Source organism: Pan paniscus, chromosome 6 (genome assembly GCF_029289425.2).
Source record: "Pan paniscus chromosome 6, NHGRI_mPanPan1-v2.0_pri, whole genome shotgun sequence".
Lineage (NCBI taxonomy): Eukaryota > Metazoa > Chordata > Mammalia > Primates > Hominidae > Pan > Pan paniscus.
Genome location: NC_073255.2, coordinates 60,197,151 through 60,211,799, shown reverse-complemented (window position 1 = coordinate 60,211,799; position 14,649 = coordinate 60,197,151). Strand labels below are relative to the sequence as shown.

Sequence of the window (14,649 nt, the reverse complement as noted above, 5' to 3'; positions counted from 1 at the left end):
CCTCGTGATCCACCTGCCTCCGCCTCCCAAAGTCCTGGGATTACAGGCGTGAGCCACCGTGCCCAGCCTACTGGAGTATATTTTTAAGACTTGTGATTGCTTCCTCCAGTTCCCTTTAATATTTGCCAGAATTTAATTGCAAAAACCTTTCATTTCTCTGCTCTTTGCCATAAGGTACTTTTTATGGTTCCCCTTTTCCTATTTCTCATAAAAGAGGATTCTAATTTGTTTATACTGGAACCAAATTCTCATGTACAAAGAAAATTTATTATGCTGTAATTCCATTTACATTTGATGGAGATTACTGTACCAGGAGAAATTTTAACTGGTTTGTCTCACTAAATAATGGTATTTTATTTACATACACACACACACACGTATACATATATATACACATATACATATATACATATACATATATATACGCACACACACTTTTTCCTTTTTTTTGAGACTGAGTCTCACTCTGTCGCCCAGACTAGAGTGCAGTGGTGTGATCTCAGCTCACTGCAACCTCCTACCTCCTGGGTTCAAGTGATTCTCATGCCTCAGCCTCCCGGGTAGCTAGGATTATAGGCATGCGCCACCATGTCCGGCTAATTTTTGTATTTTTAGTAGAGACAGGGTTTCCCCATGTTGGCCAGAATGGTCTTGAACTCCTGGCCTCAAGTGATCCACCCACCTCAGCCTCCTAAAGTGCTAGGGTTATAGGCATGAGCCACTGCACCTGGCAATAATGGTATTATAAAGATAACTAACAATTACTGAGCACTTACTATGTATCTGGCACTAAGTGCTTTACGTATTTCAATTAATCGTCAAATCATTCAGTTTTTTAGGTAAGAAAACCACGGCTTACTTGAGGTCTTATGACAATTGAGAGATAAAGCTCTTGAAACTCTGACTAGACTGTCTACTTCTAAAGTTCCTGGGCTGTGCATTCTCTGCTTACTGCAAAATTTTTTGCTTGATTCTATATTTACATTTTACCTTTGGATGTTCAGGACTTACAGCCTTCACTCAGTCATACCATATGAATAGAAATATCTACCTGCCACATAGCCCAGAAACAGCAGGAGCAGTTAAATAATTTTGGAGGTTTTATCTCTTGATTCTGAGATTGATTTTTAGCAATTACATTGCAATCGGGAAGAAAATGTTCTTTTCCTACATGGTGAGTAGGCAATTTTCCCAAACAAGAATGCCCAAGTGTATTATAAAGCAGAAATATATTGGAGTAGATATTAATCACTGGTTGTAAAACCCCTTGTGAGGTGTCACTGCATCTATTATTCCAAATGATACACAAGGCACATTTATGGCAAGATTTATTTCTCTTCCTCACAATGTTTTCATGGTAATAAATCTTAGAATCAAATAAAAAAGCTTTTTTCCTGGGGACGGGAGGTTGGGAAGACAAGACAGAAGAGGAGGGGGAAGGGGGAATAGGGGAAGGAGACAGAAAGAAGAAGAAAAAGATAAACAGATGGCAGACAGACACTGGGTGATACTGAAGCATACAAATTACACCAGTTATATTCTTGAAAAACGTTTCAAGAAATTAAATTCCTTTTTATTCATGATATTTTTTCCATGGACATCACAGGAATAATTGAGGGGAATAATTTATTTCCTAATGTGTCATTTGCTAGAACATATACACATATTCTGTACCTCTCTGCCTCAACTCTAGATTTTAGAGAAGGTATGGGTTCAGTATGTTCATAAGCTACATTGCATATTGCATATGGAAAAAATAAAGGGTAGATTTTATAAATTTTTACAATTTTACAAATATTTTAGATGATATAATCAACACTCTAACAACTGTTACTGAAGATAACGGATGAAATTTCTTTATCTTGGCATGAAGCGTAGCAAACATAATATAATTGGCATATTAACGACTTCATATATGATAAAATACCCAGCACTATATATATTTTTGTAACTTTCAGATACCTTTGAAATAGGTGAGGAAGAAATAAAATGTAGATGATTAGCAAATGTTGAGTATAATATTAGTTATTCTTTTGAAAAACAAATAATGCTTTCCATGTGCCAGGCACTGTTATTGGGACACAAAGCTGAATAAGACTGGGTACTCCCCAAAATGTTCCTGGTCTAATGAGACAAACGTAAAAATAATTATGATTGCATATAATAAATGCCTGACTAGCAATATCAAATATGGTATACTCAAGAAAATATATAAATGTATGTAGACTGATATCCGAAGACAATCTTACTTCACCCTTGTGGAAGGCATTCAGGAGTTTACTGGGATTGTTATCAGATGCCCACTCACAGAGGCAGGCAAGTGTGTAGCTGGGGCATTCAGAAGGGTGGAGAGGGGATGGAAGGGCATCCATGACCACTGTGAGCCCGTCAGGGGGCTTCCTGGTGGACCTAGGAGACCCTTTCTTTGATGAGGGAGTACCGTCAGTGGGGCAATGTGTGGACTAGAAGGCCCTGAAAGCTTGCTCCTCAATGGGCTAAAAGCTGAGGAGCTTGCTTTGCAGGGCTGTCCATGTGGAGTCTGGTGGATCCTGAGCCCCATGAAAGGAATGCACTGACTCTGTCTAAGACTGTTGCTGCCCTTCACTACTATCATAAAAACTCTACAGTAAAGCTACAACTATTACCCCCATTTTACAAATGAGAACTATGAAGCACAGGAGAGAGGTAAAGTAACTTACCAAAAGTGATATCAACAGTAAGGGGCAGACTGGAGTTTAAACCCAGGCAGCCACTCCAGACTACAAGCACTAGAAACCTTTATGGTAGGCAGAATGGCCCCCAAAGATGTCCTGGAACCTGAAACAGGTCACAGACCACAAAATAGGGAGAGGATGCTGGATTATCCAAGCGGGGCCCATCTAATCCCATGAGCCCATAAAAGGAGAGAAACTTCTCCTATTGAAGTCAGAAATATAGGGCAGAAGGTGAAATCAGAGAGATGTGAAGTGTGAGAGTGACTTGATCTGTGGCTGCTGGAAGGACCATGTGGAAAGCATGGGCAGGGCTCAGGTGGCATTGAGGAGCTAAGGCCAGCCAGCAGGGAAGTGGGGAACACTCCTGCAGCCACAGTGAACTGGATTTGGCCAACAGCTTCAATGAGCTGGGAAACAGATTCACCCTCAGGGCCTCCAGGAGAGAAGGCAGCCTTGAAGATGCTTTGACTTTGGCCTTATGAAATTCTAAGCAGAGAAGCCAGCAGAGCCAGACTGTACCTGGACTTCTGACTTCATTTTAAAGATGATAAATAAATAGGTGCTGCTTTAAACTGCAAAATTGGTGGTATTTATGGCAACAACAGAAAAAGAATACAACTTTCTTAGCTAATCCTTCAAGTGGCTTTGGAATGGCCAAGCAACAGAGTCTGCCTGGGCAGCTCTGAGGAAGACCCTGGAGGAAGAAGCCTCTCACAGGCGTCTCAGAGAAAGACAGGAGCTCGCTGTGTGAAAAGCAGGGGGGCATTCTGTGCTGAAGGACAGAGATGGTATTTAAAATGCATTTAGGAGAACGCCATGGGCATTCCTGAGGAAACAAGTCATTCCATCTGAAAACTACGGAATATGCAATCATTCTCTTTCTAAAATACTTGTGTTCTTCTGTATTTTTTATGATAAATTTAGTGCTAGTTTGAGGAAATACAACTGCTATACATAAAAATACAGAAAACCTTAAAGATTGACAATTAACTTGTAAAAAATTATGATGATCTTAACTACAAATAGAGGAGAGTGAAAAGTCTAAAAACAAGTGTTCAACATGCACATAATAAATAGCTCCTAAAAAGAAAAAGGTACGTTTTGAATAGTTATGCATAAATTGAACATTTAGGTATGAATAATACTTGAAATGCATCAGGAGAGCTTAATAAAATCATCTACTACACTCCTAATAAATGGGGTATTTGAGACACTTAATCTAACTTAATCCTCTTGATAATCCTAAAGCAGCATTATCATCATGGTACACATGCAGAAACTGAAGCTAAGAGAAAATAACTTGCCCACATTTTAAAGATGATAAAAATAGCTTTTTGACTCACATTTTACATATGTGATGATGTGCAAACTTTGCAAACTGTATACCATAAAGTAATTATTTTCTTAGGAAAGATTTTAACAAACCCTACTGCTGAGGGGTATGGGTTAGGGAAGTGCATTTCCTAATTCAGCTCTCCTAGGCTAATTCACTTGTAATGTTAGACACATGAAGATGTGATGTGATGTTACATACCTAGCAAGAGTGTGGGCTTGCTTTGTTCCATTTTGCAAACAAAATGAATAAAACAAAAGTCCCCCAATCCTTACCTCAAAGCTAATTACTACATGGGAAAAGCAGGCAGGGGTGGAGAAGCTATATCTTCTGACAGTAAAGAATTAGATGGTAGTGAAAACATCTACCTTCACTAGTGGTATTTTCAATAAACAGGTCCTTACCTAAACTGACTCTATCAAGATAATGCTATTTTGCAGAGGTGTGTGAAAATAGTTCATTCTGCTAAAAATAGTCATAGATTTACATAATCTGGTCTGCTTCTGTTTTCTTATTTCAAACTCAGTAATATAACAGAAAATATTCTAGATTACATATCCTAAGCACACACACCTCAATCCAATTTTGATGTGTATCATAAAAATTCATCTGCTATGTATGCTTCGTAGGGGATATATGGCATAACCACAAGGAAGTTTACAATTGCAATAAAGAACCAAGGACAAACTGTTAAGTGACAATGTATTAATAAACTGCAAACAAGGGCTCAAAACATATGTAATTGCAGTTCAAGAGACAAGGAACCCATGGAGATAGTAGGATTTTGTGGTCAAATTATCTTTAATTATGGAAAGCTCTCAGTGAAAAGTTAGGTTTCATTTTGATTGAACAATTGCTGCATGGTACTAACTAAAATCTATAAAAGACAGGAATATTTTCTGAAAAAGAAACTCGGTTTGTTATATTCAATTCTATTCAAGCAAAATTTGCTCAAAACCTAGTCTGGCCCTAGCCAACTGCTAGTTGTCCTTACAAAGCACACTCCTCACCCAGAACTCCCAAAGCATATTACATAGTTCTTGACTTACAGTAGCCTGGAATGTCATCTAAGAGTCCAAGATGTAACATTCTAGATACAGAATAGCTTTTAAAATACAAAATTGTATCATTAAATAAAATGCAAAAAATGCCTCTCATAAAAAAATTTTTTTAATTTCCATAGATTTATTCAGTCAACAAACATTTACTACCTACTGCGTTCTTATTTCAGTATCAAGCAGTGAGGATGTTTAAAAATAACTCCCTGGGTGCAATGGCTTGCACCTGTAATCCCAACACTTAGGGAAGCTGAGGCAGGACAGGAGAATTGCTTGGGCCCAGGAATTCAGGACTAGCCTGGGCAACATGGCAGGACCCCATCTCCACAAAAAAAAAATTTAAAAATTAGCTGGGTGTGGTGGAATACACCTGCAGTCCCAGCTACTTGGGAGGCTGAGGTGGGAGGATCTCTTGAGTCTGGGAGGTCAAGGCTGCAGTGAGCTATGATTGTGCCAGTGCGGTCCAGTCTGGGAAACAGAATGAGACCCTGTCTCAAATAAATAAATAAATAAATAAATAAGTATTTAAAAAATTAAAAAATAATAACTCAAGTATGTTCAAGAAAAAATTCCTGTTCTCAGAAAGCAGTAAAGTGGGAAAAAGAAATAGAAATGAATTATAGTAAGCCCTTGGTAATCATGAATTAAGTGTTCAGAGCTCCTGTTTGAAGTTTCAAGCATAAACTTACGAATCTGGAGACCCAGGCTATGATAGATGACAATTTTCAATCTTGCTGAGGCCCAAAGGTGCACAGCATGAGCTGGTAGGTTCTACTGTGGGTAGAATTCCCAACCTCCATATTTCCAAGTGGTTTGGTTATTCCTTATCATCTCACCACCATCAACAGGAGTTCCATGCCCTTTCAGAGATGATGAGAGGAAGAATGTATGTGTATGGAATTCAGAAATCTGGAAACTATTGGCAATCTGAGGATATAGCCATATAAATATTGTACATCTAACCATATTTTCCTTAGGAAAAAAAGGAGACAATAAGCATTTCTTTAAAGAGCAAAAAAAGTAGGCTTTTTTTCTGCATTCCACTGAAAATATAAAATGTAAACAAATTTTTCATTATCACATTTTATACTCTAATACAAATAAGCTATGTCTATAATAATGTTAATAGCTATCATTAACTGAACTCTTACTATTCACCTATGTATCAGTAACTATGTGTACCTAGGTACTAACTGTACTCAGCACCGTTCTGAATGTTTTAAATGTATTAACCTAATTAGCCATTATAACAACCCAGTGAGGAGGGGGTGGTTATATTACATCTACATTATTAAAAGCTTTAGCAAATACGTTATATTACAACTATGTTATATTAAGAACCTCAGTTAGCCTTTCAATTTAACCATTTACATCAAGTTGATGAGGTAAGAAAACCAAGGTTCAGTGTGTGGTTAAATAACTTGCTCAAAGTCTACAAGTCATAAATGGCAGAAAAGTAGGAGTCAAACACAAGACTATTAAAACTGTTACCTGCTCTATGCTACAATTTATTTCCAAAAGATGGAAAATGCTCATGTATAATATCTTCTTAGTTCCCTCTCCATAATCTTACCATTACCCTTCCACGTCAATATCTTTCCACATCAGGAACTGAAAACTGGCTGGAGGTTAATTAAGTTCATATTAAAAGAAAATTTAATAAAGCTACATGTAGAACAGTTTTCCTCAATGCTTCTCAAATTTATGAGTACTCTGGCATGAGGATCTTGTTAAAATGCAGACTGTGGTTCCTTGGGTTTGGAGTGGGATCTGCATTTCTAACAATCTTTGAGGAACTGCTTATGATTTAGGTCCACAAACCTCACTCTGAGAAGTTGTAGAGTATATTCCCCCACCTTCCACCTGACACACACACACACAATTTAGTTCATTTTGAATAAAGAGAAAAAAATTACATTTCTCTGGGTATTAGGGTAGTACTGATTTCCTTATGCTTCCATGATATATTATGAGGTTAAACAAATTTTAAAGCTTCAAAACAAAAATATGGAAAATTAAATAATTATAAACTGAAGCATTTCCAATAGCTTAAGATTGTATCAAATTATAGACAAGTTTTCCTGATTTTTTTCTGTGGAAAAAGTTGTAAAGTCCTTTGGATTGACCAGAAACTATAAAACTCCTAGAAGAGAACATGGGGAAAAGCTCCTGGACACCGGCCATAGCAATAATTTTTTGGTATGACACCAAAAACTCATGGCACAAAAGCAGAAATAAACAAATATTACTATATCAAATTAAAAAGCTTCTGCACAGCAAAGGAAACAATTCTTAAAATGAAACAGCAGCATATGAGCTGGGAAAAATTCCTTGAGCCCAGAAGTTTGAGACCAGCCTGGGCAACATGGTAAAACCCTGTCTCTACAAAAAATACAAAAACTAGTTGGGCATGGTGGTACCTGCCTGTGGTCCCAGCTACTCAGGCAGCTGTGGTGGGAGGATAATTTGAACTCGGGAGGGAGCCACAATCATGCCACTGCATTCCAGCCTACAACAGAGTGAGACCCTGTCTCGAAAAAAAACAAAACAAAACCCAAAACTATACAGAGATAGAGAACAAAACAGTTATTACTGGAGGCAGTGGGTTGAAGGAAGGAGAGGAAATGGTCAGAGGATACAAAATGGCAGATATGCAGGACAAACAAGTCTAGAGCTCTAATGCACAACATGAAAACTACAGGTAATAAAAATGCACTGGATGTGGGATTCACGCTAAGTGAATAGATTTCAGCAGCTCTGGCCACAGAAAAAACAATGGGTAATTATGTGACATTGGGAATATATTAATTTGCCTCTCTATAGAAACCATTTTACTACCTATATGTATCACATAACACCATGTGGTATACCTTAAATATACAATTTTAAATTTCATTTTAAAAGAATCCTTCCAATCCATCAAGTCCTTCAGCATCAACTCCAATCACCGTCTTCGGCCTCAATACCCCCCAGTGCCATTCACGCTCCCTCTTCTCCAGTCATGCCGTACTCCTTGATATTCTCATAATGTGGTATCCCTTAAGTCCTTGCTCATGGAGTTCCCTAACTGAGCCTGGAAAACCCCCACTTAATCTTTCAAGGACCATGAAAGTATCATTTTAGTCTAAAATGCCTTCCCTGATGCGAATGGGCAGAATTAACATGTCTTCTTTCTTCTCTTGTGCCCCCAAGATATTCTTTACATATTGTCACTTACTGTAATACTCACTGCAAGGTTCTGGAGGCTACACCTAGCAATGGTGCAGTATCACAGCAATTTCTCTGCCAACCAGTGAGGTATGGCCATGACCTCTCTGACAAGTTCAAGATTTCAGCCCTGGCTGAGGACTCTACGGTTCATGGTATTTATGCTCCTGTATAACCCCTCCACTTGAGCGTGGGCGGGATTTACTGTCTTGCTTCTAATAGAATACAATATGGCAGGCGTGATGGTATGTCACTTCTGAGATTACATAATAAATACAATGACTGCAGCTTCCATCTTGGGTGCTCTTGCATACTTTTCTCTTTGATCACTCAGTCTCACGGAAGACAGCCACTATGTCATGAGGCAGCCCTAAGGAGCAGCCCATGTGGTTAGACACTGAAGCCTCCAGAAAACACCTAGCAAGGCCGACTAACCACCATGTGAATGAGCTTGGAGCAGATTCTCTCTCCCAGTTAAGCCTCAAAATGACAGCAGCCCTGGTTCAGAGCTTGAGTGCAGCTTCTCCAGAGACCGTGAGCCAGAACCACCCAGCTAACCTGCAGCTGGATTCCTGACTCTCAGATACTGCACGAGATCATAAGTGTTTATAAAGATGCTAAGTGTTGGGATAATTATTACACAGCAACAGAGCTAATCACAGGGGCCTTTACTCGAGTGCCCTCTCAGCCCTAGGGGTGGGGCTGCTCCTTCTGTCTGCTATTCCTATACTCTTCAGAGTTCTCTTTCCTTCTCATGAGACAATCTCTCGTTACTCCAGTCTCACAGTTCATAACAATTCTTTAAGTTAAACTTTCCCTATTAAACTCTGCATGGTATCCATCTCCTGGTTGGACTTGAACATCAGTTGAAGCTGCTGCTGCTGCTGGTCAAAGACATTAATCATGATTCAGCTCCTAGAGCTGGGCTCAATTCCCCTTAAGTCCACGGCCACAACAAAATCAAGTAAAAAGGAGGAAATGGCTGTTAGATGAGTAACTAAGAGTGTCTGCGTCACAGGCTTTCCATAATTAAAAACAACTGCTACTACACTGGTTCACTGCTTTTCATAATATTGGCCCAATATTGTAAAAAATGTTATAAATACCAATTTATGGAAATATGGCTCAGAGAAGCCGACTTGAGTGGTTTTAGAATCAGAGGATAATTTTATTGACTGATCACACCACACACCTAGGCAGCCAAACTAAAATGAGATAGAGTGAATGACTTAAAGAATACTTAGTAATAAAATGTTATTGTGTTGGTAGATTTTTGTAATCATTACTCGGTAACATCATGGAGAGAAAATTATTCAATGCTTAACTTACAAATTAACAAGTTACCCTAGGGATACCACAAAGTTCAACAAACTGGGTGGCTTAAAACCACATAAATTTATTTTCTCATAGTTCTGGAGCCTACAGCCCCAAAATCAACGTATCAACAGGGCCATGCTCTCTGTCAAACTTACAGAGAATCCTTCCTTGCCTCTCCTAGTTTCTGGTGTTGGCTGGCAATTCCAATCTCTGCCTCCATCATCACATGGCCATCTTCTTTCTCCCTATGTCTCTTTCTTCTCTTTTACAGTTCTTTTTAAAAAAGAGACAGGGTCTCACTATGTTGCCCAGGCTAGTTTTGAACTCCTTGCCCTCAAGTGATCCTCCTGCCTCAACCTCCCAAAGTGCTGGTATTACAGGCATGAGCCATCATACCTGCTTCTCTTTTCTTCATATAAGAACACCCGTCATATTGGATTAGGGGCCCATCATATTCCAGTATGACATCATCTTAACTAATTACATCTGCCATGACCTTATTTCCAAATGTCACATTCTGAGGTTCCAATGGGTTAGGACTTCAACCTTCAATACGTTTTTTTCTGGTGGGGGACACAATTCAACCCATAACACCCTCATTTTCATGAAATTTCATGTCTATCAAAAACAGTGCATAGTGTGATATCCTCAAATTGCATTCTTAACAGATTTTTAAAACCAAAAATTTAATGTCAATCATAAAAAATATTAATAGGGAGGACAGTGTTCAACTCATATTCATTTTATCTGATGACTTTCCAATAATCAAGAAGCAATCTTTCCACCTTTTAAAATCACTATCCATCTCTCCCTTCAACGTGCTCTCATTTTCATATTCAAGAATAATATGATGTCCATTTCTTTCTTTAGCATATACTCACAACCACTGGCATAGGTCCCCACCCCAACTTACATTTCATTGCAGAGATATCACAAGCCCCATTAGTTACTTGTAGTCTAATTTTCTTCTCAACATAAATCAGGTATATAGCTGAGGTCAAAAATCACATTTATCCAGATACAAAGGCTAAAAAGAAAAATACCCAATTTCAAAACTTTGAGTTGAATTAGTGTTTATCTCCTGTGAGGTTGCAAATGAAACTCACCTGCTTCCCATGTCTCTAACATTATTTTTATTATTCTCATGTCAAGAGTTCATTTCATTCATCTTTCACTAAGCATTGCTGTAACCTACCTACTCCAAGGATAGTACTGAGATGGCCACTGGTAATAAGAATGAATGATGCAGTTTTTTCAATGCTTGCCAGATTTTTATTTTTGTTATTAAAAAATGAAACACTAAGTCACAAATGAAACACATATTTGTATGTAAAAATAGAAGAAATCTAGAGAAAAACCAATATTGAATATGAATCTAAACCGTGTAACTTAAATCATCAAGGGGAAGAGATTAACATTTATTGAGGCCTTTCTTAAGGTACATCAGGCAGTTTGCTAGGCAATTTATATGCTTCATCTAATTCAGACACATCCCCATCAGTTAGGACTTGTTCCCACAGGTTTGCCTGCTTTTGGTTTTTGAGACTGCGTCTAGCTCTGTCGCCCAGGCTGGAGTGCAATGGCGCAATCTCCACTCACTGCAACCTCGACCTCCGAGGCTCAAGCGATTCTCACACCTCGGCCTCCCGAGTAGCTGAACAACAGGCGTCCACCACCACGCTCGGCTAATTTTTGTATTTTTTTTTTTGTAGAGACGGTGTTTTGCCATGTTGGCCAGGCTGGTCTCGAACTGCTGGGCTCAAGCAATCAGCCCGCTTCGGCCTCCCAAAGTGCTGGGATTACTGGCGTGAGCCACCGCGCCCGGCCTGTTTCGAGTTTTTAACCACATTCAAGAAGAGAGAGGTTTACAGAAGTCACTTGCCTTAGATTCCATATTCAGACCAATGGCTCTTTCAAAATTACCTTCTTACTTTTAGCCAAATATGAAATACATGGAGATCCAAGGAGGTGAAGTGGACATTGGAACACGTACCTCAGTGGAAAAAGAAAACCTGGTAAAGGTACGGTTTTACCAAGCATGAAAACAGTTGTGCTGATATTCAATCTTCTGTTTTATTCCCACTTTTTGCCTCCCACGTTAGATTCTGTTCAGATAGCCCGTGAAGGGTGACAGGGTATGCCATCCCAAAAACATGTCTCTGGCATAAGGATTATTTTAAGCTAAAAGCACTTGAAAAACAGAAGAGTGCTCTAAACTGCCCCCTTTTCTTCCTGAAACAAGAGAACACTCCTGTAAAAGATGGCCTCCCTACGCCAGGAACAAAGAAACACTCGGCACCAGAGCCGAGCAAGGCGGAGATTTCTACCTAGACGTGGTTCAAGCAGTTCCATCTTCCATTAGCCTCCCCGCACACTTTACTCTCCCACAGCTGCCGCTCTTGGTTCTGCCTAGCATAAAAGTATTTGGGTTTTGCCATTTCTTTGTGTCTTTTTCACGTAAAACATATTCAAGAGATGTATGTTTTTCTGTTGTTAATCTGTTTTATGTCAATGTAACGCTCTGACCCACCTCGCGACACTAAGAAAGTCAAGTCTGGCCTCCCCTTACACCCGCTTCCCATTCCTGGGCACACAGACAGTACGGACAATGCTTCTTTGTCGGCGGGAGCCCAGGGACCAGATATGGCCAAGGAAATCCAGCCTCCAGGCCACTTCTGAGGAGCAGGTAGCGGGCGGAGCGCTCCGCCGCGCAGGGGCGGGAGGTGTCCGCGGGCCTCACGGGTGCACAAGCCCGCATTGCGAAGCACCGCTCGGGCCAAGAAGGAAAGCGCACTGTCCGCGTATTTCAAAGGCGCGTTGGGGCCAGGAGGGCCGAACTGCTGGAACGTGGCTCATGCAGCTGAAGCCCACGGACCCTAAGCGCGGCTCATCGGGAAGGCCCGGAGACAGGTGCCAGGCGCTATCATTCCGCGTCCTCCCAAGCCCGGCGCGCGCCTGTGACGTCACGCCTGGCGGAGGGTGGACGCTACCACCGCCGCGCTCCCCCTCCGGCGCCCCTGCGGCCAGGCCGCCGACTCACCTTCCCGTCCTGATGAAAAGGGAGGCCGGGCTCATCCGTGGTGGCCGGGGGACGAACACAGCCTGTCTCTTCGGCCGCTCCGGAGGCGAGCAGCGCCCCGGCGGCGGCCTCGTAGTCCGGGAAGGGGTTGGCGAACGCCCGTTCCTCCATTTCTGCCTCCCCTCCCAGGTGGAGCTTCAGCCTCTTTGACATGGTCTCGCCCATCTCCGCCGCGGTACGGCGCGCGGGCGGGGACAAACCTCCTGTCCCGGCGCTGCAGCTCGCCCCGCCGCCGCCTCCTCCGGGGGCCCGCGCAGAGAGCGTCCTCTAGGAGGAGCGAGGCCGCGCGCTGGCGGGAGGAGCGGGGCGTCTGAGCGTGCACTGCCTCGTCGCGGGCTGCTCGCACATCAGGCGGCCGCAGAGGCGGTGGGCGCGGTGCCTCTGCCCTGCTCCTGGCGCCTTTGCCCTGCTCCTGACGGAGAAGAGCGGGCTCGCGGGAGCGCCCAGCGGCTCACAGCCTGCTCGTGCCTCCTCGCACCTTCCCCGTGGCCCGCAGAGCCCGTCCGCGGCGACGCGCACGGCCGGGGCTGGAGTCCCGGGGTGGGGATCGCTGCGCCCGGCCAGCCCCCTCCGCGATTTCCAAAGAAAACCGAACGCCCGCTAGGGCCACGCTCCCGCGGGGAAAACCTGTAGAGAAGAGGTCGCTGTCACTCAAGGTGTGTGCGCGTCGCCGACCGGGGCGAGCGCAGCCCCTGGCGCGCCGTCGTCAGCCTGCATTTCACCGGCCCCTGCTGCGCCAGCCCAAAGGAATAGCAGCAGTTCTTTGTTTGATATTAAGAAGAAAAAAAAATCTCTTCTAAAGAACAGAATTTCAAAACAGTCTAAAACACTGCAAGGCTAGTCTCCGATGGATGGGGGAGGGAGACAGTCCCTCCTATTCATCACTGTTGGAGGGGGGTGTCTGGGAGGAGGAGCCACAGGCCTTTTTTTTTTCTTTTTATGTTTTATGTTCACTCCCTTTGTTTTGAATAAATGGACATCTTTGATACCGGGACATAAAATGAAAGCATACTTAATTATCCAAATATTTTATCGACCAGAAAGAGTCCTCCAGTGTTAATTGGCAAAGATCATAGTATGTATTATAAAAAGGACACAAGCAACCAGATCTTTACATTTATGTAATCGTGATGTGGTTTACTTCAGTCTTCATTGGTTCTCTTTATTTTTATTTGTTTCAACCAAATACGTGTAATGATTTCTGCTCCTTGAGGAAAATGTCTTATTTCCGTTTTCTTCCGCTCAGTAAACGTTGATTGAGCACCAAATGGTACTAGGTGATGAAGAAATAAGAGATTAAAAAGATAGTTTTGGCTCTCTGGGGATTCCCAGTTATTGGGTGAGAAAAGCAAGGATTACAGCATAGCTGATGTAGGTGCTTTTCTGGAAGCAAGCAAAAATACACGTTAATGTAAAAAGTGACATGATGAAGAAAAACACAGTGCCGAGCACAGGGAAGGCTCGGTCCCTCCTGCCTCCGTGGCCTCAGTGGAATGATGTGGGAAAGTCTGGCTTCCCACTACCTCTTCTAGTGTCCCCCCAACCCCACAGGGCTGGACATGTGAAACACACCCCACCAAGAACATGACCATGGGAAGGTACAGTGTAGAAGAAAATCATTTTAAAGGGGGTACTCAGCATAACTCTTCAAAGTTCAGGGAAACAGAACAGATACAACAGGATGACTGTTATAGCAGCATCCCTTAGCTCCACTTTCCTGCTTTCCCCTTTCCTGGGGTCTTTTCTCCCACCAAATTTTCATACCTAGACGATGTAGGAAAATCCACTCCAGGAACTACTGATGCCGACATGCTCTAGGAGCCATCCTTATCCCACCACAGGGACTTAACTAGACAAAATAACCCACGGTGATATTCCCCAAAGTCTGGGGAACTATCATGCCTTGGACAGGTACAGCAGAAACGTCCACTGCGGGCTTTG

At 42.0% G+C, this 14,649-nt stretch overlaps 1 protein-coding gene across 1 annotated transcript in view; it reads right to left on the bottom strand.

Annotated features, from left to right (window-relative positions):
• Positions 1-13,763, bottom strand: part of LANCL2 (LanC like glutathione S-transferase 2) — a 66,313-nt gene extending 52,550 nt beyond the window's left edge. Inside the window, exon 1 of the mRNA XM_003815820.5 lies at positions 12,670-13,763. Within this exon, the coding sequence (XP_003815868.2) occupies positions 12,670-12,873 (204 nt within the window). The 5' untranslated portion in view covers positions 12,874-13,763. The remainder of the gene's footprint in view (positions 1-12,669) is intronic.
• Between the last annotated feature and the right edge of the window lie 886 nt (positions 13,764-14,649).